This window comes from Gymnogyps californianus, chromosome 24, assembly GCF_018139145.2.
Source record: "Gymnogyps californianus isolate 813 chromosome 24, ASM1813914v2, whole genome shotgun sequence".
Lineage (NCBI taxonomy): Eukaryota > Metazoa > Chordata > Aves > Accipitriformes > Cathartidae > Gymnogyps > Gymnogyps californianus.
The window spans coordinates 1,714,293-1,740,476 of NC_059494.1; the positions used below are offsets into that span (position 1 = coordinate 1,714,293).

At 64.4% G+C, this 26,184-nt stretch overlaps 5 protein-coding genes across 8 annotated transcripts; 2 read left to right on the plus strand and 3 right to left on the minus strand.

Moving 5' to 3' along the window:
• Window positions 1-4,838: 4,838 nt before the first annotated feature.
• CRLF1 (cytokine receptor like factor 1) lies at window positions 4,839-12,574 on the plus strand. The gene is given in 10 exon segments (XM_050910626.1): window positions 4,839-4,911; window positions 9,151-9,429; window positions 10,095-10,224; window positions 10,612-10,781; window positions 11,078-11,235; window positions 11,320-11,488; window positions 11,773-11,962; window positions 12,111-12,208; window positions 12,211-12,263; window positions 12,266-12,574. Coding segments are annotated over 10 exon segments (1,497 nt in total). The 3' UTR covers window positions 12,443-12,574.
• Window positions 12,575-12,927: 353 nt separating this feature from the next.
• Window positions 12,928-15,348, minus strand: REX1BD (required for excision 1-B domain containing). The gene is made up of 5 exons (XM_050910785.1): window positions 15,331-15,348; window positions 14,741-14,823; window positions 13,984-14,188; window positions 13,792-13,880; window positions 12,928-13,490 (listed from the first exon to the last, which is right to left on the minus strand). The coding sequence occupies exons 1-5, from the start codon at window positions 15,346-15,348 to the stop codon at window positions 13,418-13,420; spliced, it is 468 nt and encodes a 155-aa protein (XP_050766742.1). The 3' UTR covers window positions 12,928-13,417.
• Window positions 15,349-15,592: 244 nt separating this feature from the next.
• UBA52 (ubiquitin A-52 residue ribosomal protein fusion product 1) lies at window positions 15,593-20,747 on the minus strand. Of its 3 annotated transcripts, XM_050910496.1 has the most exons (5): window positions 20,724-20,747; window positions 16,277-16,379; window positions 16,082-16,168; window positions 15,872-15,974; window positions 15,593-15,758 (listed from the first exon to the last, which is right to left on the minus strand). In XM_050910496.1, the coding sequence occupies exons 2-5, from the start codon at window positions 16,377-16,379 to the stop codon at window positions 15,665-15,667; spliced, it is 387 nt and encodes a 128-aa protein (XP_050766453.1). In that variant the 5' UTR covers window positions 20,724-20,747; the 3' UTR covers window positions 15,593-15,664. The 3 variants fall into 3 exon arrangements, with proteins under 3 accessions (XP_050766453.1, XP_050766451.1, XP_050766452.1); XM_050910494.1 differs by lacking the exon at window positions 20,724-20,747 and having other exon boundaries at window positions 16,277-16,396; XM_050910495.1 differs by lacking the exons at window positions 16,082-16,168; window positions 20,724-20,747 and having other exon boundaries at window positions 16,277-16,396.
• KXD1 (KxDL motif containing 1) lies at window positions 17,316-19,470 on the minus strand. Of its 2 annotated transcripts, none has more exons than XM_050910493.1 (5): window positions 19,411-19,470; window positions 18,966-19,066; window positions 18,718-18,870; window positions 18,149-18,195; window positions 17,316-17,763 (listed from the first exon to the last, which is right to left on the minus strand). In XM_050910493.1, exons 2-5 carry the CDS (start codon window positions 19,058-19,060, stop codon window positions 17,528-17,530), a joined length of 531 nt encoding a protein of 176 aa, XP_050766450.1. In that variant the 5' UTR covers window positions 19,061-19,066; window positions 19,411-19,470; the 3' UTR covers window positions 17,316-17,527. The 2 variants fall into 2 exon arrangements, with proteins under 2 accessions (XP_050766450.1, XP_050766449.1); XM_050910492.1 differs by lacking the exon at window positions 19,411-19,470 and adding an exon at window positions 19,334-19,394.
• Window positions 20,138-25,473, plus strand: FKBP8 (FKBP prolyl isomerase 8). The gene is made up of 8 exons (XM_050910491.1): window positions 20,138-20,475; window positions 20,650-20,819; window positions 20,999-21,087; window positions 21,396-21,613; window positions 21,686-21,858; window positions 21,969-22,046; window positions 24,368-24,505; window positions 25,102-25,473. Exons 1-8 carry the CDS (start codon window positions 20,202-20,204, stop codon window positions 25,186-25,188), a joined length of 1,227 nt encoding a protein of 408 aa, XP_050766448.1. The 5' UTR covers window positions 20,138-20,201; the 3' UTR covers window positions 25,189-25,473.
• The last annotated feature ends 711 nt before the right edge of the window (window positions 25,474-26,184 follow it).

Below are 26,184 nucleotides of genomic sequence, written 5' to 3' on the forward strand. Positions count from 1 at the left end.
CAAAGGGGCACAGCAGGACAGGGGGATGCAGAGGGATGGGGGCAGCAGCAGGACTGGGGGCCGCGCTGACACCAGCAGCACAGAGGGACTGGGGAGAGCCGGGGGAATAGGGGGGACATGGGGACGGGGGGACACATTGGCACTGGTGGCACACAGACACAGGGGCGCAGAGGAACGGGGCTGCCCTGGCGCTGGGAGCACATCAGCACCAGCGAGCAGCAGCACTGGAGCCTCACTGCCCCCCGGGCCAGCACCCCCACAGGGACCGTCCCCCCAGGGAGGGGACGAGCCCCTTGTCCCCAACCAGCGTTTGACCCAGATGTGGCAATCCCCGTGGCCCTCGGGGCCTCCCCGAGTCGCCTTCGTGCATCCCAGCCGCACCCTCGCTCCACAGGGCCCCTTCCCAGCCGGGGCGTTGGGCTCTCCCTGACACCCCAGATTTACAGCTTTGATTTCCCAGGGTTTAAAAGACATAAAAGGCGCAGGCTTGGCCCCGCGCTCGCCGCCTCGCCGCTGCCCTGCCCATTAGCCTTATTTATGGCAGCACCCCAAAGCGGGCCCGGGGAAGGAGGAGGAGGAGGAGGAGGAGGAGGGCTGGGGGCTTCACTAACCTCCAGCCCTAATGGGGAACACATGGCAAGACCCCGGCACGGGGAAGGGGGGGGTGTCTCCCCATCCCAGCTCAGGATTGAGGGGTGCTCCACACCCTGGGGCAGGGCGAGAGGAGCGGGGGTGGCCGGATCCCCTCAGGGAGGGCTGGGGGAGCGTAGACCCGTGCCCCCCCCGGGAGCAGGGAGTGGGGCCTCTCCTCGCCCCGCTGCGCTCCGCCAGCTTATTCATCTTGTTAATCAAACCAGGGCCGGGAGAAAATGTGCTCCGGCCGGGCTGGCGGGGCTGCCAGGTCGGCTCCGCTCCCCCCTTCCCCCTCCTGGAGCCCATCCAGCCCCTCGGCCTCGTGTCCGGCACCGATGACTAATGGCCAAGTAAATGGGATAGATTGGAGGCTGTCACCGTAAATCACAGCACCGTGCCGCAGGTGAGGTTTCCATCGGCTGGGAGGGACAGAGCCAGAGCCCCGTCCCCCCAGAGGGACCGAAACCCACCGGATCGAGTGCCGGGAGCGCTGGGAACGCCGTGCCGCAGGCTGAGCAGCCGGTGGGCAACGCTCCTGCCGCACCTGCCCGCACTACACCGGCCCATACTCCATCCGCTCACCTTTTAATAGAAAAACCCCTTCCCAGGCAATAATATTCAAGTTGGCAAATATTTACCGCCCTCCCTCCTCCCCTCTCCAGAAACACTCGACGCCTTTTGCATTTATCGCTACCGACCCACATTTTTTTTCTGGAGCTTTTTGTGAAGCCGCAGGCTCCTCACACGCTGGCCGGGGTGTCCCCGCGGTCCCCCCATGGCCCGGGGACCCGTCACCCCATGTCTCAACCCTGCAGAGCCCATCCCTTGTGCTCAAGCACCCCCTCGCCATCAACCGCATTTTTTTCCCCCCTCTTAGAGATCAGCAAACTCCGCCGTGGGACTTTTTGTGCTTCCCAAAGCAAACAGAGGCGGGAAGGTGCGGCCGCCCGCTGCGAGGATGCTCTTGAGCGAAGGGGTTGTGCTGGGGGGTGGCAGGGAAGGGGTTAAGCGGGTTATAAATTACCCATGGATGTGGAAATGTGACTGAGAGGAATATAAAGAAAACTCTGACTGCTGGATTCTTTGCATTTCTAGCCTCTTTATTTTTCCCCCAGGTCACTTTAAAAGGATGCAGGCAGTCAGAGGCAGCTCCGCTGCGCCTCTCCTCCCGCTTTTTCTGGGTTTTTGGGTTTTTTTGTTGTTTGTTTTTTACACCCTGGCCCTTGAGCCAGATGCTGTCTCTGTCCAAGGACTTTACGGAGCGAGCTCTGGCTGGGAAATCAAGTAATTAGATTAATTCAGGATAGATGTTCTGGGCCCGGCCCCGGTGACACATGATGGAGGGCTGGCAGGAAGGTGATGGCTGGTGGGAAACCGGACTGGGGATGCTCAGCCCAGGCTTGGGGACATCGCCAGGGCCACCCCAGGGTCCTGGATCTGTCCGGGGGGAGTCACATCCCGCCTGGGCAGAGCAGGGAGCTCGTGGCTGTACGGGCTCTGCCCTTTGGGAGCTGGGCCCCACGGCCAGATCCTGCACCGCAACAGGGCAAAGAGGCCCTGGGAACGGAGCCACGCCGGGGGGGGGCAGCCGGACCGCGCCAGCCCCGGGGGACCACCGCGCTGACGCCGACAGCCCGGTCCGGGGGTCAAAGGGGGCTGCCGGGCCGGATCCTGCCTCCCGGCTGCCTGTGGGAGCCCGGCCGGTGCCTGCGAGCGCGGTGGCTCGTGGGCAGGAGGGAGCAGCCCTTTAAAGGTCACTGTCAAAGGGCAGCGCTGACCACATCTGCCTGCTGACCGCCGCGCTGACTCAGAAAGCGGGAGAGCGGCTCTGTCATCTCCGGCTGCTCCTCAGCGCTAGCTGCCAGCCGGATCCTGCCACCACCCCGGCACTGCCCGGGTTTGGGGACCACAGGCACAGCAGGGCTCGCTCAGGGCTGGCTTTGTCCCCATCCCATCGGGTCTGGATGCTGCCGTGGGTCGGGGAGGGTGAACGTCCCTGAGCCACCTGGGGTGACACTGTGGGCACATCCCAGGTGACACCAGTGGAGACCAATGCTCCCCTCTCCTCCCAATGCCACTGTCCCCACACCTTCCCCCTGACCCCCCCAGCAAAGCCTCAAGCCACCTTCTGATGATGTCTTTGCCAGAGGTGGCCATGTCCCATCTGCCAGCGCCAGGACGGGTGTCACCCCCCTGCCAGGAGCCCACCCATCCCTGCTTCCGTGCTAAATCCCACTTTATCGTGGGCTCCGGGTGGAAGCTGAGGGGCTTGGCGGGGGGAAGGAGAAGGCAGATGGGGGAAGCAGTGCAGGCAGGCAGCCATGCAGGCAGGCAGCTGTGCAGGCAGCGCAGGTGGGCAGCTGGGGCAGCTGCTGGTCCCGACTCCGGCTCCAGGGGGGCAATTTCTCATTGCCACCCCCCACCACCCCCCCCCCAGCACCCACCGCTGGCTCCCACCCCAGGGTGGCTTCCCGAGGGGGATTCAGGCGGTGGGTCGGGATCGCGGGCGGCCGCCAGCCCCCAGGGCGGCCGTGATTCACTCGGCCAGACTGCGGACGCTGGGGCTGAAGTTTCTCAGGCTGGGTGGCTCCCGGAGCCTGACATTTTTGGGAAATTTCAACAAAAACAGTTCAGAAGCTTCCAAAAAACAGGATGATGGGAAAAGGCATTGTGTTGTCTCCCTCCCGCTCGCTTTTTTTATTTTATTTTCTAATCTGTGCAGTCCCTTCAGCCGGTGCCCAACACCTCGGAGCCCCACAGCGACTCCCACGCAGTGTCACCCCCCCTGTCCCTGCATGGCCGCGGGGCTCAGCCCCCCTCAGTGCTATGGGGCAGGGGCTGACTCATGGTGTCACCCCTTTGGGAGGGGGACCCGAGGCCACCCAGGTGTCCCCTGCCACCCCCGGCTCTGTCCCCCCACGCTCCATCCCCTGCAGGGAGCGATGTCCCTGTCCTCGCAGCTGAGGGGATGCAGGGCGCAGAGCTGGGACGGGGAGCAAAGGGACAGGGAAAGCCACCGGACAGTGTCCCCATGGGCTGGAAAAGGCCCCCCCAGCTGTGAGCCCCCAGAGTCACCCACAAACTTTGGCCACGGAAGTCGAGGTCCCACGGCCTCGGGGCTCCCAACCCCATCCCAACCTCAGGGTCAGGGCCACCGGGTCCCTCCGTGTCCCCTCTGCTGGAGGGGAACACGACCCAGGCACCCCCTGGCATGGGGTGCTCTCAGGGCACCCCGCTGCGCCCCATCCCGCACCCCAAGGCTCAGGCAGATCTAAAGGACACACGGCCAGGGACAGCCCACGCTTGGGGACAGTGGCCTTGCCACAACCAGGACCTGCTATCCCAGGGCCCTGCCACCCACCCGGGGGTCTGCGAAGCTCTTGGTGCCACCGAGTCCCGGGCAGGGGGACGGGGGGAGGCACCGGGACGGGAGGAGGCACTGGGATGGGGGTGTGATGCCCGAGCGGACGGCTTCGCCGCGGTGCCGGCGGCACAACTGGATGTGCCACCACTGCTGAGCTGCCCGGGACCCCCGGGAACAAACGCAGCCCCAACCCGGCGGGGGCTTGAAGCCCCTTGGGGCGTTTTTCCCACCTTTTTGGGTTCTTTTGGGGGGAAAAAACAGAGATGTTGGGTTCGATAGAAAACATCGGGATTCACGGCAAGATATTCCCATTTTCACCCCCCCAAAAATGTAATAACAGGATTTTGGTCTCCTAAAGAGACCTTTGATGGAGCGGGGTGGGGGGAGGCCCCCGGGGGGGCCCGGCCCGGCCGCGCGTGCAGCCCCGGGGGCACGGGAGGGTCCGTGGAGGCCGCGCATGAGTCACCCGTGGGAAGGCGGCCCCGGGGCGGCTCTTACTCACCTACCGCGGGGCTCGGGGGGAGCGGGACACCGGCCCCGGGGCGGCGGGGGGGGGCGGTGTGTGTGTGTGTGTGCGCAGCATCCCGCGGCAGCACCGGGAGCCGCCGGCCGAGCATCGCGTGTCGAGGGTCGGTACCGGAGCCGGTACCGGAGCGGGGCGGTGGGGCCCCGGGGCCGGTGCCTTTCTGCCCCCCCGGGGGCGGGCCCGGGCCGGGCGGGGCGGGGCCAGGGCGGCATTTAGGGCTTTGGTAACCGGGGGTTGCTCAGACTTGCTCGGGACTTCCCCGGACGTGCCGGTGCGCTCCGCCGCCCCGGGCACCGACGGGCACCGGAGCCGGCCATGCCGCCGTTGCCGCTGCTCCTTTCCCTGCTCCTGCTCTGCCTGCGCCTCCTCCGCGCCGAGCCGCTCGCCTGTGAGTACCGGGAGTACCGGGCGGCTCCCGCAAGGTGGGCGCGGGGGGGGGGGGGTGGGGGGTGTCGATGCGGGGGGTCCCGTCGGGGCCGGGGCGGGTGCTGCGCGGAGCCCCCCGGGGCTCCCCCGTTCCTTGTGGTGCTGGTCCATGGGGGGGGGGGGTTTGTCCCCCCGGCCCCGGGATGCGGAGCGGCCCCGGGAGCGGCGGGGGCATCGCCGGGCGCACCTCGGGGCTGCGCGTCGCAGGGTAACAGGGACACCACCCCCCCCCCCTCGCCCCCCGGCAGGCAGCCGGGACCCCCTCCCTCCCTCCCCGTGCCCGCAGCCCAGCCGGGACCCCCCCCCCCTCTCCCCGCAGAGAACAATAGAGGAACCTTTTTTTGTTCCCCCCATCCCCGAGAGCAGCAGGGACCCCCCCCTCCTCCCCTGGGAGCAGCGAGTGCCCCCTCTCCCCATGGACAAGAAGGACCCCCCCCCGCTCCCCGGGAAGGGTCGGTGCCCCCTTGTCCCGTCCCCCCCCGCCGTGCAGACCCCCCTCCCGGAGAACAATGCGGCTCCATTCCCCACCCAGGACAATGGAAACCCCCGTCCTCCGTCCGGAGAACAATAGCGAGCCCCTTCCCCACGCGACCCCCTCCACCCCCGGGAGCTATGACCCCCTTTTCCCCCGCCTTGAGCCTCTGAGACCCCCCTCCTCCTGCTGAGAACAACGGGGACCCTCCCTTCCCCCCCCCCCCCCCCGGAGAGCTGTGCCCCCCCCCCGCCCCAGAGAACAATGAATCCCCTTTTCCCCACCCAGAACAATAGGGAGCTCCCTCCCCACGGAGAACAATGAATTCCCTCCTCCCCCACCCCCCCAAATACCCTTGGGGGGGCTCCGCAATAATGCCCATTTGGGGGTCCCACCCAGCGGTGGCAGGTCCGGGAGGTGCCACCTGTGGGCTGAGCTGTGGGCAGCCTCAGCCCCGCGGGGATCGGGGTCCCCCCTCGGCGTGGGGGGACACGGGAGAGCTCCCCCTGCTCCCCACAGAGCCCTAAATCCGAATTAGCCTCCGTCCCACCCGTCGCCTCGTTGCTTCCCCTCCGGCCCGAGCGAAGGGGAGGCGAGAGCCTGTTCCCCGCAGCAGGAAGTTTGGCTTCCTCCCTATGATGGGAATTTCTCAAGGCGATGGATGTTCGCTCCGACGCGCAAACGGGTCCCACCAAGAAAAGCCACCGCTCGGCAGCTCCCGCCTCCCCGGCACCGGTGATGCCACGGGGTCCCGGCCACTCGGGTCTCATAGCCCCTGACCCATACGTGTCGTTAACGGGGAAGTCTCAAAGAGCAATAATTAGGGCGGGAATTGCAGAAGCAGTGAAGGGGGGAGGAAAAATACTCCAAAAATCCCTTTAGGAGCCGTTAACAAGAGCCTCCGAATCAAGGCGGGTTTCGGCGTGCCCACCCCGGTGCCTTCCTGGGGGCCGGAGGGGTTAATCCCACCGGGGACAACGTGGGGCCGTAGCCGGACCCCCGTGGGGGCTGACCCCGCACCTTTCGGCTCACCCCAGTAAGAGGATGCCCAGTGCCACTCGCAGCCAGTTTCACACCCACCCCCCCCCAGCCCTGGCCCCCGGGACCCCCATTTTCCGCCCCCATCGGGGTCCGGTAGAGCCGAGCGGGGCGAGCGCTCGCCCCACGGCCCCTCGACGTGCGGCGCTGGGGAAAGGCGAAGCCAAATCTCCTTTTAGAGAGCGAATGTTTCCCCTCGGTTCAGCTCGGTCGCGCTCGCTGGAATGCCTGGGCTTTTTATAAATCCCTCCTCGAGCTGAGGGATGGGCACGAGAAATGCCAGTTGGAGACGAGAAGGAGAAAAAGATAGCGGAGAAGAGGGATAAAGCGTTTTCGGGTGCCATGTCCGCCTGCAAACCTTGTTGCTTGAGCTTTAGAAGAGCTCTAAATGTGTATATATATATAAAATTTATTTTTCTTGCAGAATTCAGGGCTACCCAAATTTCCTTTTGTTCTTCAGGGCAATTATTTATATTTTTCTTTAACCTCCTGCACGTCTTAATAAATCTTTTTTAACTGCGTGATCTCCGACACTTATCGGAGGGTTTTTTCTTTTCTTTCCCAACTCCTTAAAACGTTGATATAAAAATAAAATGAAATCCGGCCCTTCGGAAGAAAAGCATAAACGTTCCCGACACCTTGGAAATGTGGTTTTACTTTATAGCATTACTTAGCACCTGATCAGCATTTTTTTTTTTAATAGGAAAGCCATAAAACCCCCAAGCAGGTATTTTCGTTGCGACTTGCACATTCCACAGGCTGCCTGCGTCTCTCCGGCCCTTTCCTCTCCGATCTGAAAACTTCACACTTTTCCCTTTTAAAACACATGTTCGGCGCTGTGTCTGCGCAGAGGGGGGAAAAAAAATTGTAGGGGGAAAAAAGAAAATAAATATATGTATGTAAAATTGGCCCCTCCAGAGACTCCTGCTTGGAGGAGGAAAAAAAAAATTGCAAGAGGGAAAAAAAAATAATATATAAAATTGGCCCCTCCAGAGGGTCCCGCTCGGAGGACGGGAAACGTGTCTGTTTTACGGCGCTCGTGTGTGTTTCTGGTGCTGTTTAGATTAAGATTTAGGAGAATTAGGGCCTGGAGCGCCGGGTCTGTTATCGGCAGAGCTGGAGCAGCCCCGGCTCGGCTAATGGAGGAGCGGGTGCCGGGTGGGCTCCTTGGCAGAGCCGGGGATGCTTTTTTTTCGGAGGCCTCGTTGGAGGATGGGGCGAGTCGGGGGCTGAACCCCCTGGGGAAGGGTTTGCTTTGGGGGTGGGTGGGATGGATCTGTGCCATCACCCACGGGTGCTCGGGGTACCCCGGGGTACCCGGCACCGACGTGTTCCGGATGCTTTTACACCCGGATGCTTTTACACCCACCCCAACAGCATCCCCTGAGCGACGGGAGGCACTGCTAATTAAGATATCTCCAGGGTAACGAGGATTTTGGAGCATTAATTGCACCGGGGTGGGAGCCGGAGCGGCCGGCGGGCGCTGAAAGCCGATAGGGGCCAGGAAGGTCGGAGGGGAGAGGAGGTCGCGGCACTTTCCGGGAGGTAATTTGGGATATTAGCCTGGCGCGTGCGGATGGAGCCGATAAGGCTGATGGACACGGAAAACCCCGGAGTGGGGTCAGGGGAGCCTTTTCTTTGAAGCCTCGTGGCGGAGGGGGTCTCAAAATAAAGCAGCGTGGGGGGCTTTCCCATCACGGAGGGGCTCCCCAGTGTGGACCACCCTCAGGGAGGGGGGGGCCCTGTGCCGGCTCCCGGGGCGGCCTCTCGGGGTGTCCTGGCGCAGAGACCACGCGCCGAGGTGCGAGCGATGGGTTTTGGCAGAGCCCGGCGGCACATGGTTGGGATTAGGCGGGTGGTCAGTGCCAGTCTCAGCCAGGAAGCGCTGTCCGGCCCTCGGCGGCGTGCTCCGGGGGGGGGGGGACTGCCGGCCGGCGTCGTTGGAAAAGGGGGGGGGGGGGGGAATACCCCCCAAAAACTTTCCATAGTTGCTTTTGAAATCCTTTTGTCGTGAAAAATTTACGAAGCCACGACCCAGCCCCCACCCAGCCCTGGAAAAACCACCGCCTCGCCGAGCCCCCCCCAGCCTCGCGCTGCAGAGCTCCCCAAAGGCTGTCGGCGCTTCCCGGCTTGAACCCCCCCAGCTCCGCCGAGGAGCCCCTGAGCTCGCGGGGAGAGAGCGGCCGAGCCTGGCGCCTCGTGTGCTCCTGCCTCCGCTTCAGAGGAGGGCGAGCACTGCTGCGAGAGGCTGTGCCGTGATAAATAAACATATATATATATATTAAAAAATATATATTTAAGTATATATAAAATAGATAGAAAATATATTTAAATACATAACAATAGATATAAAATATATAAATAGATAGAAAATATATTTAAATAGATAGAAAATACATTTCAATATATTTAAATAGTTAGAAAATATATTTAAATATATAAAATAATTTCAATATATAAAAATAGATATAAAACACATTTAAATAGATATAAAATGCATTTAAATACATTTAAATAGATATAAAATATATTTAAATATATAAAAATACATTTCAATATATAAAAAAGATTTAAAACACATTTAAATATATATAAAATAGATCTAGATATATAAAATTATATATAAAATTGCCTTTTTTTTTTCTTTTTTTTTTTTCTTTTTTACCCCCCCTTTTGTTTCTCCGGCTGCAGACCCCGCAGTGATTTCCCCCCAAGACCCCACCCTGCTGATCGGCTCCTCGCTGGTCGCCACGTGCACGGTCAGCCCGGACTTTCACCTGAAAGCCGAGGACCTGTACTGGACCCTGAACGGCCGGCGCCTGCCCGCCGCCTCCTACGCCGCCCTCGGCCCCACCACGCTCAGCGTGGCCCTCGCCCGCCTCAACGGCTCCAAGCAGCAGTCGGGGGACAACCTGGTGTGTCACAGCAGAGACGGCGGCATCTTGGCCGGCTCCTGCCTTTACGTTGGACGTACGTCGGCGGCGCCGGCGCGGTTGCACGTGCCGGGTTCGATCCGGCGCTGCCGGGATGCCCTCGCCGGCCGGGCTGCGCCGGTTCAGTGGGGAGAGCCAGGGCTCCTGGCGGAGCCGTGGGAGGATTTGGGGATCCCCGCGGGGATTAACACCCCGGTTCTTGCCAAAACGTGCCATGAGCCTGCAACGGTTGCTTGCGGCTGCTCAATTTCAACCTCCGCGGTTTGTGCCCCAACCCGCAGCCGCAGCCTCGGGCTCGCAGGAGTGCACAGCAGAAAAGCTGTTTTGGCAAACCCTCGGTAAAATTACAGTTGTCCGAATCAATAATCGTAAGATTTTTATCTCGGGCTATTTTAAGGACGATGCTACGTCCTACGAATACAGAGGCTTAACTGGGAATGCAGCTTGGATTTGTTTTGTGGGTTGCTGTTGCTGAAAGAAAACAGCTCCGGAGCTGGGTGCAGGCAGGGGCGGGCAGGAGCCGGGTGCAGGCAGGAGCTTAAACCCCTCCAGCAAACATGTTTGCAGCCGCGGGGCTGGAACCTGGGGACCGTGGTGGCATCACCCGCCAGGACTGCGAGCTGCGTTTCACTGCTGTGCCTTTTCATCCCCCTCCTCCTCTTATTTTTCTTTTTTTTTTTTTTTTTTTTTTCCCTCTCCCAGTACCCCCAGAAAAACCAGTCAACATCACCTGCTGGTCCAAAAACATGAAGGACCTCACCTGCAAGTGGGCGCCGGGGACAGAAGGGGAGACCTTCCTGCACACCAACTACACCCTCAAATACAAGCTCAGGTGGGGTGCCCGCCTTCATTCCTGTTATTCTTAAAAACACCGGCACGGGATTTAAAGGCTGGTGGGGAATGGGGAGCCCGACGCCTCCGGGCTGGCCCCTGTTTGGGGATGGTGCCCGGTGCGATGAGTTTCCTCGGGTCTCAGCCACTGCAAGTGCTGGCAGGCAGCCATGCCCCGTGCGTGCCGAGGAGGAGGAGGGTGAGGAGAAGCGGCCGTGGGGCCAGTAACCCAACACCTTGCCAGCGCGATGCTGGCGGTGTTGAGCGGCAGATAAATGAGGCACGGTGCCTGCCGGGAGCGGCCGTTTCCTCTGGGGATGGGTGAGCATCCCTGGCTCGACCGCGGCAACCGGCAGTGCCGGTACCCGCACTCAGCGCCCGCCCGCAGGTGGTATGGCCGAGACAACACGTGCCAGGAGTACCACACGGCCGGGCCCTACTCCTGCCACATCCCCAAGGACCTGGCCCTCTTCACGCCCTACGAGATCTGGGTGGAGGCGTCCAACCGGCTGGGGGTGGCCGTCTCCGACGTCGTCATGTTGGACATCCTCGACGTGGGTGAGCGACGGCATCGTGATGTCACCGCCATGCCGGTGACCTCACGGGGGGAGCGGGCGGTGGGTTCACGCGGTGGGATGTTGGCGGAGGCCGGGGGGGGGCAGCAGGAAATGGGCGATATGTGAGCAGAATTGCTCCTAATTGAATTAGGCTGTTTTCTCCGAGGTGGTTTTTTGGTTTTGGGGTTTTTTTGGGGGGGTTGTTTTTTTTTTTCCCCCCATCTGCGGCTCCTTAACCCCCGCGGTCCTGCGGCGCTGCCTGCGCCGGCCCCGCCAGCCCCTGCCCTGTCCCCGCAGTCACCACCGACCCGCCGTCGGACGTGCACGTCAGCCGGGTGGGGGACCTGGAGGACCAGCTGAGCGTGCGCTGGAGCTCCCCGCCGGCCCTCAAGGATTTCCTCTTCCAAGCCAAGTACCAGATCCAGTACCGGGTGGAGGACAGCTCGGAGTGGAAGGTGGGTCGGCATCACCCGCCGGCGGCGGGGAACGGCACGCGGGATGCCCGACCGCGCCGGCGCTGCCATCTCCTCCCTCCCCAGGTGGTGGATGACGTGGGCAACCAGACGTCCTGCCGCCTGGCTGGCCTCCGCCCCGGCACCGTCTACTTCGTCCAGGTGCGCTGTAATCCCTTCGGCATCTACGGCTCCAAAAAAGCCGGCATCTGGAGCGACTGGAGCAACCCCACCGCCGCCTCCACCCCACGCAGCGGTGAGCACCACCGGCATCGTTTGGCGGGCAGGGAGGGGATGCCGGCGGCGCTGCGCTCCCCCTCCCCTGCGCACACGGGATGTGTGTGGGGGGGGGGCCCCTTCCCCGCTCCGTGCCCGGCACCTGGATTTCTTGCAAAGGAGCCAATTTGGAGCTCGGCTTTCCCAGCAGGAAGCCAAAAAGCCACTCGTTTTCCTCTCGCCCGCCATTATTTACGGCGCGGCAGTGATGGAGGGGTTGAGCCGTGTCCCCCCAGGGCGGTGCTGACCCCCTTGTCCCCGCAGAGCGAGCGGCGGGGGGCTGCGACCCCAAAGGGGGGGAGCAAAACACGACGCTGCGGCGGGAGCTGAAGCAGTTTTTCGGGTGGGTGAAGAAACACGCCTACGGCTGCTCCAACCTCGGCATCAAGCTCTACGACCAGTGGCGCGTGTGGCTGCAGAAATCGCACAAAACACGCAACCAGGTAGGTAAGGAGCCTTTCGCACTTCTTTTCCCGGGATGGGTGGGGGGATGTGGGGTGATTCCCCCACCCCTGGGATGCTGGGGAGGGGGGGGACGCAGGGTGACACCGACCCCGGGGCGCGCGGCCGGTGGCGACGCGGGGCTCTGCTCCTCTCCGCAGGTTCTTCCCGGCGATAAGTTGTAGCCCCCGGGGGACCGAGCGCCGGCAGGATGACATGGGGCGCCCGGCGCCCACCCGGGACCACCCGCGCCCGCCCGCCCGCCGGGGGGAGCAGGAAGGCGGTCGGGGCGAAGCGCGGCCCCGCAGCCCCGGGGAATGGGATGGGATGGGATGAGGTGGGGGGGGCGAGCTGGGCCAGCCCCGGGAGCCCCTCACGTGCTGCTGGCCCCGTGGGACCGCGGCTCCCCGCCACGCCGCTCGTACCCCGTGGCAGCGAGGGGACCCCCAAGCCTTGCCCGGCTGGGGGGGGGCACGGAAGCTTTGCTCCTTAAGCACCAGCTGGAGCAGCCTCTGGGATGAAGGGGGCGGCCGGGGGCTTCCTGGGTGTCCCCCCACCCTCAGCGCAGCCCCCCCCAGGAAGCGATTTTGGCTGTTTTCTCCCTGGGGACCCACGTGCGAGCGCACGGGGGGGGTCTGTCCCCGGGGAGCCACGCGGGCTGGTTTGAGGCTGCTGGGGTTTGCCCAGTGCCTGCTCCAATTTTGATTCAAACCAGCCTTATTTTGGTTCCATTTCAGTCAATTAGGAACAGATTTAAGCTTAATGCCAATAAACCTCTGAAACCCCACCGGGGTCCGCGTCAGTAGAGCGGCAGCAGTGCACGGGGACGGGGAGGCAGCGGGCAGCCAAATGGGACCGGTGTCCCTTGTCACCCCACCCCGGGGCTCCCAGGGGACCGAGCCAAGGTGGAGGGGGTGGCACTGGGGTGGGGGGGGGACACGACAAGCCCTTTAGACCACACAACTGGGGGCAGCTCCATGGGGACAGGTTTATTTTGGATGAACATAGAAAGGGCACTTGTGGGGCACCAGAGCTGTCATGGGGCTGGGGGCACAGCTGATCTCTGAGAGGTGGGTTTGGGGGGGCTGCTGCCTGCGGGGCTCCAGCCAGCAAAGGCAGTGCCCGGCTTGCTGGGGGTCAAAGCAAGGCAGCCCCTTGGCACTGCAGGTTGTGGTTTTCCTTGGGCAAAGCTCTGGCACGGCCGGTAGAGCTGGGGAGGGGAACCAGCGCCACGCTGGACCCCTCTTGCTGAGGGATGCTCAGGATTTAGGGGGACCCCACTTCTCCCCGGGGGGGGTTCTCCACCCCTTCCAGCCTGTGCTCAAGAAAAGGGGTCGAGGGGAAGATGCCCACCTTGCTGGGTGCCCAGGGTGCTGCACCAGGAGCGGGTGGGGGCCGGGCCGGGGGGGGCGAGTGGGGCCCCTGTTCCACTGGCTGGCCCCTCCAGCCATTCCCACGGGGACACCCGTCACTCGACTTCTTCCGAATCGTACTTGAGGTCCTGGAGAATTTCGCTGATTGCCTCAATGGTTTTAATTAGCCTACGAGAGCGGATGGAAACTATAAATAAAGCCCATATGGAGCGTATTATCTGGGCCGCCTCGCCTTCCCCGCGCTGTTTATGAAACACTCAGCCCGGGGAGGCCGAGGGGACCGCGGCCGTGCGGCATCGCCAAACCCTCCCCGGGGCTGCGGCCGAGAGCGCTTTTGAAGGCACCATCTGGGCCCCCCTGGGCTGGAGGAAGGGGAAACGTGGGGAAGGGGCTCCTAGCCTGGGGGGGGGGATGCCGCCATCCCAAAATGGGGGGAGAGAGAGGGGACAGCAGCGGGGCCACCACCTACTTGTGCTTGAGCTCCCGCACCTCCTGATGATGGGCATCCACGTCGGGCTGGTCCTGCGCCTGCTGCCGGGCCAGCTGAAGCTGCGCCGTCTGCGGTGGGGACACGGCAGGAACTGAGACACACACATCCCCCCCAAAAACAGCCCCAGCTCTGCCCCGGGCAGCGGCAGGACCCCCGCAGCCCCGCACTCACCAGCTGCAGCTTCTCCTTCTCCCGCTCCTGGAGGCGGGCGAGGTGCTGGGCCAGGTCCGGGCGGGCGAGATCATCCCGCAGCCGCCCGGCGATGCGCAGCACCTCCCGGGAGATGCCGCTGAAGGCCAGCGTGATCTCGTGGACCAGCTGCCGGTAACGGGGGAAGTCATAGTGGGGTGCGCTGCTCAGGTACGCCCGGTGGCCCCTGGGGACAGGTTGGGGGGGGGGGAAGAAGCCACCATCACCACACCTGGGGGGCACCGGGATGGCAACACCCCCTGGTTCCCCGTCCCGGCGCTGAGCTCCCTTTGCCACTCCGCCGCAGGCAGCACCGGGAGGGTTTTCCTGCCCAGATTTGGCAGCTCTCAGTCCCCGCGGCCAGGCAGCTTCACCCCTCGCGCGGGAGGGGCTTGGCAGCTGCTTTTTTGGGGGGGTTTTGGGTTTTTTTTTCCCTTTTCACTAGCAAGGCTGTGTCCTGGGAACTCCATCATCTCCTGTCGGATGCTAAAATAGGATACAGGTGTCCGGCGCGGGCGTCCCCCTGCCAGCTGGAGCTCATCAGCCGCCCCGACGGCCGCTGCTCCGCCCCGGCAGCCTCTTCCCATCAGGATGCAAAAAAAAATCGGGATGGGGCATTCGATTTCTTCCTGGGGATCCCCCCACACACCGGGAGATGCCGCGTGCCCCTGCCCGCCCCGGTGGGTCCTGTCCCCATCGGTGCCCATCCCCGCGGTGCGGCGGCGGTGCCGGTACTCACTCCTCGAAGAGCCGGTACGCCTCGGCCCGCTCGCCCTGGAGCGCCTGGAGCCGCCGCAGCAGCGCCTTCACGGCCTCGCCCGTCTGCCGGGAAGAAGGGGACGGTGGCGGCGTGGGACGACGGTGCCACCGGCACGGTGCCCGCTGCCTCACGAGGTGACTCCGCTCCCGCTAACGGGCTCGGAGCAGAGCTGGCACCGTCCGGGGGGGTCTCACCCCGGTGCCAGGGCCTCGAGTCCCGTCCCGTTTCCCCCCCCCGGTGCCAGTTCTGGGGGAACCCAGGCTGAGCCCAGCCGCGGTGCCTGAGCTCAGTCCAGCACCGGCACCGGCACCCCTCCAGCCACGCACGCACGGACCGGCACCGGGACCCCCCCCACCCCGCTGCCCATGCACCAGGACCCCCCCCCCCCGCCATGTGCACACAAAACAGATCGGCACCAGGTTTCTTCCCCCCCCCCCGCCGCCATCCCCGGTCACACGTGCACGAACCGGCCCGGCCCCGGGACCCCCCCCAGCCACGCGTGCACGAACCGTACTGGCTCTAGGAGCCGTGTCCCCCCCCCCTCCCCGGCCCCAGGGACCCTTCCCCACCCCGGTACCGCTCACCATGGCCCGGCCCCGGCCCCGGTCGGAGCGCGCAGGCCCGGCGGGGCGCGGAGGCGGAGCGGAGCGGCGAAGCGCGGTTCCGCCGCCACCTGCAGGCACCGCCCGGTACCGCCGCCTCGGCGGCTCCCGGTCACCCACCAGCCCCCCACGCTGCTCCAGGTCACACCCACGTCCCCTTCCCTCCTTTTATTGAAAAAACACGCCAATTCGGGAAAAAAAAGAAAAAAAAAAACAACACAAAACGGGACCGGTTTGAGCGCTGCGATGCTTTATTGGAAGGGTGCAGGCAGGGGTGCAGGCAGGGCCACCGCTGCCCGCTCTATTTGACCTTCTTCTTGGGGCGGAGGTTGTTGGTGTGCCCGCACTTCTTCTTGCGGCAGTTGACGGCACGGGGGTGCAGGCGGGCGTAGCACCTGGGGAGGGGGACGAGGGACACATCACCAAAGCCCCCGTTTCCCTGGGGAAGGGGAGTGGGAGCAGGGGACGAGGGTCCCCACCCCGCGGGGGGGGGGGAACAGGGACATACTTGCGGCAGATCATTTTGTCGCAGTTGTACTTCTGGGCGAGCTGGCGGAGGGAGGGCTCGATGATGCCCCCCCGCAGGCGCAGCACCAGGTGCAGGGTGGACTCTGAAACAAGAGACAAGTGTCATGGCGGGGCCAGGCCTGCCTTCCCCCCCTCCCCAAAAAAAAAAACCACCCCCAAAAAGCCCGGGGCCCGGCCGCTGCCGGCGTACCTTTCTGGATGTTGTAGTCTGCGAGGGTGCGGCCATCCTCCAGCTGCTTGCCCGCGAAAATCAGCCGCTGCTGGTCAGGGGGGATCCCTGCGAGAGAGAGAAAGCATCACGGTGGAGGGGGGGGGGGGGGCCGATCGTGGCAGGGGACGCCCGCGGTGCGGGGGCGGCCCCGCTGCTCCCCCGTCCCACCGGTACCTTCCTTATCCTGGATCTTAGCCTTGACGTTCTCGATCGTGTCGTTGGGCTCCACCTCCAAGGTGATGGTTTTGCCCGTCAGCGTCTTCACGAAGATCTGCATCTTGGCACCGTTCGAGTCTGCGGAGAGCGGCGGCCTCGTCAGCCCCGGCCGGGACCTGAGGAAAGGCCCCGGTGTCCGTACCCCCCCACCCCACCCCCCCCACCACCACCACCAGGGCCCCGCCGCCGCCATGCCCGCCCCCAGCAGGAACACGGTTCCCCCGCTCCCGGGACTGAGCCCCCGCTCCCCCCGCCCCGGGATCCAGGCCCGGCCACAGAACCGCACCGCGCACACCCGCCGCCTCGCTGCTGAGGGGAAAAAAAAAGGGCGACCGGAACCGGAATCCGCCCGCAGCTGCGTCACAACCGGCGCGTCATCGCCCCGCCCCTTTCTCCGCGGAACCGCAGTGCGCAGGCGCCAGCGGCCACCGCCAGGTCCCCGGTACCACAGGGCGGGACCGGGCCCAAACCGACCCCACGGCCCCGGGACCGGGCCCACGCTCCTCCCCAGCCCCAGCCCCACTGCCCGGGCCTCCAGCCCCACACTCTCCCCTCAGCCCCGGCCCCCTCAGCCCCTGGCAGGCGGCAGCAGCAGGCCAGGAAGAGCCCAGGCCGATGCCCCGGATACCGTGAGGAGCCAGGGAGGGAACAGGCCGATGTGAGCCTGCCCGTGCGGCGACAGGCAGCCCCGTGTGAGGGGCTGAGGGGCGATAAGGGACAAGCGAGAACCAAAGGGAAACCCGGCACAGGCTCTTCCCAGAGGCGGGAAACATGGCGGCCGCAGGGAAGCAGGCGGCACGAGTCCATTAACGGCACGGATAGACCCGCAGGAAAGCCGGAGCGCTGGCGGGCACACGCGTGAGCCTCAAAGACAACGTTCCTTAAGAAAAAAAAAAACCACCCGTGCCCCAAACCGGCTCTTCTGCGCCAAAGTCTGCGTCGAAGGTGGGGTTTTGCCGCTCTCCTGACCGCACAAATGAGGAAGGACAAGAGGCATTTCAAACCCACGTTTTACTTATTTACCCCGAAGCGAGACGCGGGGTTTACACTACGGTGGCAGTTTAGAGGCAGAAGGGCACCCTTCTTCACTTGGCCATCGCTTCTCTCAGCCTTCGCTTCCCTCTTCCCAAAAAAAAAGAAACACACAAATATAAATACAGGATAGAAAGTTCTCCGGGGGCGGGCGGCGGCAGCGCAGGACCCGCACACCTAGTCCAGGTCGTTGGCCGTGTCTTCGTCTGTGAGACTCTGTCCGTTCACGGCCGGTAAATCGTACTGGCCTTGGGATAAATCCTCAAAATCCTGACTCATGGTGGGAGAGATGATGTCAGGGCTGGTGTCGCAGGACTCGGTGCTCTGCTCAGAGGTAGCGATGGTGGTCGTCGTGCTTTTCGGGACGGGGTCGAAGTCGTCGTCATCTTCTAGGATGGGAGATTCGTGGATGTCTGGAAGGGAAGACGCAAATGTTAGCTTTGCTGCTGCGGCCACGCGAGACGAGGCGCTGCCGGTGCGACACCAGGTACGAGAGACGCCCCAGCAGAACAATTTGCTAATTTCTAATTCTAAATTTTGTCTGCTTGTAGCAATAATCAATAAAAAAAACCCCGATGCCACGTAAATTAGCGGCCATTTATAACTTCTTGCAACCGCATTTAATATAATCAAGCAGCTTTCCAGGCTTTTAGCGCAGCAGCCACGCGCTGGCGCCTGGACATCTCGTCGGCTTCTCCCGACTGCCGAGAGCCGCCTCACGCGTTCTTAGGAAAAGGGACTTTTTCGCACGGGAAGAAAACCGACGGAAAAATCCGCGCGTCGGAAGGAATCACTCACTGCTGAAAGCCTCCGGGTACTGCTTCGCCAGCTTCCCTTTCAGCGTCCTAGGGGAGGAGAGAGCGAGCTAAGTCCACGGGGAAGCTGATCGATCCGGAGCTGAGCTGCTCGGCCGGCTCCCTCCGCTCTCCGGCGTTTACGGACAACGTAAAGGAATCCCAGGGGGTTCCTTGGGCCGAGGGGCTCCCTCCCGGCCCCCCGAGCGCTCCTGTCACCCCCTCGCAGCACATCGGCTGTTCCTCAGAGTCCCACGTTTCGTAATCCCCCCGGCAGCGCCAGCGCCGTGTCCCTCCCGCCGCCCCCGAGGGAGCGGGGACCATCCCAGCTGGAACAGGATGGAGGGATCCTAAAGCTCCGGCCTCCACGGCTCCTCTCCCGCTGCCTCCACGTGTCGCTTGGCCGCACGTTTTCCTCTCTCCCACTATTTTTACTTCCAAGACCACCCCGAGCTCCTACTTGTGTCCCGCTTTAACACCCCCGCAGCCCACCTACACCGTGACGAACCACCCCGCGCTCTCCGCGCCGTCTCCCTCCCCGCCGGCAGCGACGTTCCCGTTCCCGTTCCCCACCGGATCCTCCGGAAGATGCTGTCCAGATCCTTCTTCATTTCCACCAGCGTCTTGGTGTGGTGGAGGAAACGCTCGTTCATCTGCTGCATGCGGATGCTGGAGAGGTTGTTGAAGTTGAGCAGCATCTCGTTGGTCTTCTCGAATCGATCCAACCTGCGTAGGGGAAGGAGACGGAGCTCAGCAAAGATCCCGGGAGGTTCCCGGTGCCGGTACCGGGGTCCCCGTGGGCCGGTTCCCCCGGGACTCACATGTTTTTCTGGGCCAGGATGATGGCGTTGACGTCTTCGGCGTTGACCATGCCCAGCACCCGCCCGCAGAACACCTGCGAGGCCGTGGGCTCCATCGCGGCCTGCGGGACCGTGGGGAGGCGGCTCAGCTGGGGGGCGGGAACCTCCCGCGCCCCCAGGACCGGTAACGGAGACCGACCCCCCCCGCCACGTCCCCGGTAACGGGGCTCCCTCCGCCCTGCTATGCCGCCGGTACTGCAGCTACCCTCCCTCCCTGCTGCCATGCCCACTCCCGGGGTGGCCCCACACGTACCCGATGCCGGTAACGAGGTACCCCTGCCCGCCCGCCGCCTCCCGGCCCCGGTAAGCGCCCACCCCCCCCCCGGTACCGGGCTCCCTCGGGGGAACGTGGGTCCTGGGCCCCTCCCGGTGACCCCGGGGCCTTCCGCCGGCAGCGCCCGCACACCTGGGGGAGCCCGTCCCGCCGCTTCACATGACGGGAACGGGAGCGGCACCGGGGGCGGCACCGGCAGCCGCACCTCGCTTCCGGGTGCGGGGTCACGTCGAGCGCGACCCCGTAGCGTCACCGCGCCCTTGCGTCACGGCGCCGAGCCGGAAGTAGTGGCGGTTGGTGGAGGGAGAGGGCCGGGACCACCCCACACCCCCCCGGGCATCACGGGGCACCCCAGTGCCAGTACCGAGACCCCCGCACCGCACCCCGGGCACACACGGGCTCCCGAGCCATGGCTCGGCGGCGGCCCCTTTAAGGCGGTGCCGAGCCCCGTCCGGCGCTTCGCTGACGAGCGTCCTCACCACCCAATGGCGTCAGCGCGGTGGGCGGTACCGACCCAATAGGAGCGACGGGGCGGGGCCGGCGGCCGCGGCTTCGCGGGCCAGGTGGGAGCGGCGGGGGGCGCGCGGCGGCGGCCGTTGCTAGGGGGAGTCCCGGCGCGTGACGGTGACGTGGGTGCCCCGCGGGCGGGGGGAAGGCACGTGGCGGCGGCGGCGGGGGGCGCGCGGGGCGGCCCCTCCCGCTACCGGCACCGGGGCCGGGCCCGCGTCTTCCTCCCGTGGGGCCCGTTCCCTCTCCCGGGGCCGGCGGGGTCTCCACTGCCCGAGCCGCGCATCCCCCCCCCCCCCCCTTCCCGAGGGCCCCGGTGCTGATCCGGGCTGACGGCCGCGTCCCCGTTCCCCCACCTCCGGTAAGCGCGGCCCGACCCCGGTTCTCTCTTCCCCCCTCCAGGTTGCTCCGCCGCGATGGCCTCCAGCGGGGAGGAACCGAGGAGCAGCTCCCCGGGCCGGGCAGGCACCGGCACCGAGCTGTCGCCGACGGCTGACGCCTCTCAGCTGGACACGGCGGAGGATTTCGAGGTCCTGGAAGAGGAGGAGGAGGAGGAGGAGGACCTGAGCGAGCTGCCCCCGCTGGAGGATGTGGGCAGGCCGCTGGCCCCGCCGCGGGAGGACACCCGGCCCTTGGAGCAGGGAGGGGGGGAAGCGGCTGAGGACCCCCAGGAGTGGCTCGATGTTTTGGGTGAGAGCTCAGGGAAGGAGGGCGCTCGGCTTGTGGGGGCCTCACGGGCTTCCCGCAGCTCTGCCGGTGCTCCCCACGCCACGAAGGCCGGCCAGGAGTCGGAGCAGGGTGGTGGGAGTCAGGCTTTTCCCTCCCCGCTATGGGCTGACGTGCCTCCGGCTTCTCCTTGCCCAGGGAGCGGCTTGCTCAAGAAGAAGACGCTGGTGCCGGGCCAGGGGGTGGACACCCGTCCCCGCAAGGGCCAGGACGTGACCGTCCGCCTGAAGGCCACGCTGGAGGATGGCAGCGTGGTGGAGGAGAACCCTGCCCTCACCTTCACGCTGGGGGACTGTGACGTCTTGCAGGTCAGGGCTGGGAGAAAGCTTGCCCGGCTTTATCGCTGCCTTGTTTTCGCCCTGGGGAGCAGGACCTCACCTCAGGGGGCACAGGGAGGGTTTGGGGTCGGCGATGTCCCCGTTTGTGGGACGGAAGCGGCCCCTCTGCCCTTGCTTATGCTCCCTCCCCACGGTGTTGTTCCCTGCAGGCTCTGGATCTGTGCGTGCAGCTCTTGGAAATGGGGGAGACGGCTTTGATCATGTCGGATGCAAAGTACTGCTATGGTTCTCAGGGCAGGTGAGTGGGGAGGGCTCAGGGTAGGGCGGGATGACCCCAAACAGGGCTGTGAGAGCTGTCCCCTGCTCTCCTGGTGACAGCCCAGCCAGCAGGCCACAGCTTCATGGGCAGGGAGACCCGGCTCACTTGCCATATGCAGGGGATGGCAGCGTGTCCTGCCTGGGGGAATGATCTGCATCACGTCCTGTCCCGGGGAATTTCTGTCGCTCTGACTTTTGGGCTGCGGTGCTAAATCTATGTGGCCCAGTGGCTGGTGGGACTGGCAGAGGTGGCAACGGTGCCACGGTTTTGTGCCCTTCTTGGCGCAGGAGCCCTGACGTCCCACCCAACGCGGCCCTCACCCTGGAGGTGGAGCTGCTGGCGGCTCGGGACGCGCCGGACCTGGAGCTGCTCAGCGGGAAGGAGAAGATAGGGCTGGCCAACCGCAAGCGGGAGCGCGGCAACTTCTTCTACCAGCAGGCAGATTACGTGCTAGCCATCAACTCCTATGACATCGCCCTCAAGATCATCGGCTCCAGCTCGAAAGGTACCTGCTCCCACCCAGCAAGGGCTGCCTGGGCTTCCTTCCCGCTGTAACCCGGCTCTGGGGTCTTTGCAGTTGACTTCAGTCCAGATGAGGAGGCTGAGCTGCTGGACGTGAAGGTGAAATGTCTCAACAACCTGGCAGCCTCTCAGCTTAAATTGGACCATTACGAGGCGGCCCTCAAGTCCTGTAACCTCGTCCTGGAGCACCAGCCGGGGAACATCAAGGCTCTCTTCCGAAAGGGCAAGGTGAGGCTGGGTGCGCGGCAGGCGCTGCCGTCCCTTCTCCACGGCGTGACGGAGGGCAGGACGAGGGACAGACCTCAGCCGTCCTGCTCAATCCGTATCTCGCCTTCCAGGTCCTGGCTCAGCAGGGTGAATACAGAGAGGCCATCCCCATTTTAAAGGCGGCGTTGAAGCAGGAGCCTTCAAACAAGGTAGGCTGCTGTTGTGTGCTGCCGGTGATCCTGCTGAGCTGGGCGTCTGCAGGACGCTCTCCTCTTGTCCGTGTCCCTGCAAACCTCGGTGTCCCCTGCGGAAGGCTGAAGCCCCCCCGTAGCTGTTCCCAGCTTCCTCCATGAAGGGAGGCTGGAAATAGCGCCCGGGGCCTGGGCAGCCGTGGGGTGATGCACCCCGTGATGCAACGTCTGAGCTTGGCTGGGCCGATGGGTCCCTTATCTCTGGGTTGCGAGACTCCCTCTTCGCCCTTTGGTCCTTACGGTGTCAGGACTGCCTGCCAACCTGTCCCTGCTTCAGCAATCCTGTGTGTACAGTCCTGGCTGCTCCGGCTTCCCCGGGTGGCTCCAGCGCTTCGTGCCACAGCTGCGGGAAGTGGAACAGAGCCGAGTCCCCGCAGACTCGCTCAACAGCCCAGAGCGTGATTCACTGGGCGGCGGGAGCAGCCCAGACCTCGGTCCAGCGCCCAGGCCAGGGCGAGCTCTGGGTCAGGAATTTCCTGTTGGTTAATGATCAGCTGCAGGACTGGAGCCTCAGGAAAAATCAAAAGCCAGCACTAGGAAATGGCCCCAGCAGGAGCGAGCCTGGGCGAGCTGGGGGAGAGGCAGGGAGGTGCTGCCTGCGCGGGGTCGAGGCAGGGGGCTTGCTTCTACAGGTGGGCTTTAGTCCCTCGACTGGGTCTGTTGTTTTATCCACCTCTTCTCTGGGAATTTCACCAGACCATTGTGATTTGTGTCGTGATCTGGTGCCTGAAGGTCACGGGTAGGATGGGGCACGGAAAGCAGGTGCTCGGTGGCCCTGCAGCACCTGCAGAGCTCGTGGTCCGAGATCACCCACGGGGAAGGATGAGCAGGATCTCAAACCCTTCGCTTCCCGGCAAGGTTAGGGTGGGCAGCCATGGTGAGTGAGCCGCACAAGCAATGCAGGCAGCACCGGGAGCAGCTCCCCCTGTGCGTCTCCGGCACGTCACTGTTGGCAGGGCGGCTGCTCGCCAGCCCATTCAGATGAAGCTTTTAATTGGAGAGGGGTGAAAAATCAAAATGCCCAGCAGTGACGTTACCAGTGAAACCACAAGTACAGCAAATTACTGGCCTCTCCGGCTGGCTGCTGGGACTCCTGGGGAAGTGGCGTTGCCGCTCCAGACGGCAGCGTTAAACACGCGTCGGTGAGTCACGGGCTACGGCTACCGGTGGTGAAAAGAGACTCGAGAAATGCTCGGCTCCACCTGCCTCGGATGAGGAAACCTGGTTCTCTGGGGCTGTCGGCACCTTTCGGCTGATACAGACCATCAGCCGCTGGGCTCCCTTCTCCTGACCCCTTGGAAACGCACGTTCTGGGAGCAGGGAGGGATGCCAGCGTTTGTCCTACACCGACATGCCAGCCCCGGTGAGCTCGGGGGTGCCTGCAGGTGCTTTGCTGCTTTGCACCCTCCAGACGTCCAAAGTCTCATGTTTGAGGCGGCGGTGCTGGGCATGGCATGGTCTGGTGAAGTCCTGGCAGGGCTCCAGGCGAGCTGACGTGGGCTGGAGCCGGTGTGGGTCACCGGTGGCGGTGCCGGTGTTTTTGGGGAGGCGTCGGAGCCTCCCGGAGCGCGGCGTCCCCAGCAGAGGGCACAGCACGGCCGCAGCGCCGGACGGCTGCGCCACCGCGGCCACCGCAAAGTCCTTCCTGCCACCGCGGGCTCGGGGAACGGCTGGCGGTGCCGTGCTCGGCTCGCCGGCGCTTCTTGCTGCTTTTTTGGGAGCCTGTGAGCTCCGTGCAAGACGCAGAGCTTTCTCCTGCAGCGCTCCCTCCAGCCGTAGCCATCACTGCCGCTCGGCACAGCCGGGCAGGTACCAACACGCTCCCGGGTCTTGCTGCAACCCCACTTCAGACCAGGCTGAGTTTAAGCCCGTTTTCCCAGCCCGCTTCCAGACAGAAAAGTGGGAGAGCTCAGGCATGTCTCTCCCCAAGGCAGACACTTTTCCATCTCGACTAAAGGATAAAATCCTCTTCTCGATGTCTGGCATCAGCCCTGGGCTCTGCTCCCCGCTGCCGGGTGGGGGACGGCTTGGGTGGCCAAAAAGGACAGAGGGGCACTCAGCCCCACGGGACCCCCAGCCTGGGTGTCCGATGCCAGCCTGGTGCAGCCCCTCAGCGCAGGCGAGTGGGGCAGGATCAGGCCATCAGCTGTTCCATGAAGCTCCTGCCCGGCCCCGGGTGATTGGACCTGCTGTTGGTGGCACTGCAGTCCCCGTCCCCTCCCCAGCACCGCAGGGATGGTGCGGGGCCGATAACCGCAGCGCCGCGCTCTCCTCCCCAGACCATCCATGCTGAGCTCTCCAAGCTGGTGAAGAAGCACGCGGACCAGAAGAACATGGAGACGGAGATGTACAGGAAGATGCTTGGGAATCCCAGCGCCGCCGGCACCCCGGGGAAGTGCAAAGACAAGCTGCCCTGGGTAAGGGCTGGTGCTGACCTTCCCGGGGGATGGCAGAGCGGGTGGGGGTCACCCCTGGGGTGGGGAGCGCTGGGCTGGGCACAGGGGATGTGTTCGTGTCCCCCGGGTCCCTGGGGGTTGACGCAGTCCTGCTCCCAGGTGGGGGGGATGCTGATGTGACCCACAGGGTGGGCTGTGGCAGGGCACTAAGCCTGCCGGGAGCTGGGGGCCCACGTTCCGGCAGCCTTGCCAGGAATACGCCGATAGCTGCGGCTGCGCTCCTGGCTCTGTCCGCCAGGTCCCGGCGATGCCAGCTGGAGGGTCCGGACTTTGCTCCCAGCTGCTGCGCTTGGAAGCCCGCTGGCTGCACCGGTGGAAAGCGCTGTCAGCCGGACTGCCGGCGGCACACGCTGTCCCCATGGATGTGCCGGCCACGTGCTGGGCAGAGCCGACGCAGCACTTGCCTTTTTGGGCTGTGTTATCTCGGATGCATGTTGGAAGCTCGGTGCTGCCCCGTGGCCCCGTGCCAGCGCAGGCAGGGCTGCACGTCCCCGCTGCCGGCGGGGCTCGCAGCATGCTGCACGCATCCCATCGGCTCGCCGGTCTCTCCTCCTTAGTCCATCCCCTGGAAGTGGCTCTTCGGTGCAACAGCCATCGCGCTCGGCGGCGTGGCCTTGTCCGTGGTCATCGCGGCGAGGAACTGAGGATGGCGGCGGGGCGGCCCCGCGCACAGGACCTGCGCCGGGATGTGCCTCTCTCCTGCCAAGGGGCTTCCCTAGGGCTCCGCCGACCCCTCCCCATGGACTCGCAGTTGCAGAAATACGGATGCTTTCTCTGCCGGAGGTGCCGGATCCCCCTCCTGACATCCCCCCGTATCCCTCCCGGCGCAGGCGGGGCACGGCTGCGGGGACGGAGCCGCAGGCAGAGCAGAGACCCCCGAGCATTCTCCCGGCAATCAGGGGCTCAGCCCCCAGCCCCACACGTGTCGGGGGGGGGGGAGCTCCTGCACACCGGTACGCCGTGGCTGTCCCCAGCCCGGTGAGCCCCCACGGGCGCCTTGGTCCTGCCAAGCATGGCGAGACGGGCAGGGGGAGGCACACGGAAGGAAGCCGCATGGGTATGAATGGGCACAGTGGTTTCTGCGGCTGGGCCCAGCTGTGGGAAGGGAAGCGGTGTGGACGTGCCCAGGGACATGTGCAGCGAGATTCCCCTTGTCCCGGGGGGGCTGCCAGCAGCTCAGCCCTCCCGCAGGCACCCGCTCCCCTCCTCGGCACTTCCCCAGAGCGTGCAATATCCAAAGGAAGCCAAAGAAACCTGCGGTGGGAGGGATGCGGGAGGGGAGCGCTGGAGACCTCCTCTCCGGGCTCTCTCTTGTAGGTCCAAGCTTTTGGGGGTCCCTCTTTGCCCTGCAGCTCTCTCCAACCCCGGGGCCATCCCCAGGGCCTGCTGCTGCCCCGGTCTCAGCTCTGCTCATGGGGTGGGGGGGTTGTAGCACTGTCCTCCCACCCCAAACCGACTGTGAACTTCCCAAATAAAGGACAATTCCTTCACGCCCAGGCCTCTTCATTGCCGGCGAGGGCCAGGGGTGAGGGACGGATGCTCCTCTCGGCTGTCCCCCCTCTTGCCGCACATCCGTGGCTGCAGCGGGGGGGCCAGGAGCGGCTGTTTAATTTGGGGGGCAAAGGGGGAAATTTTTACAG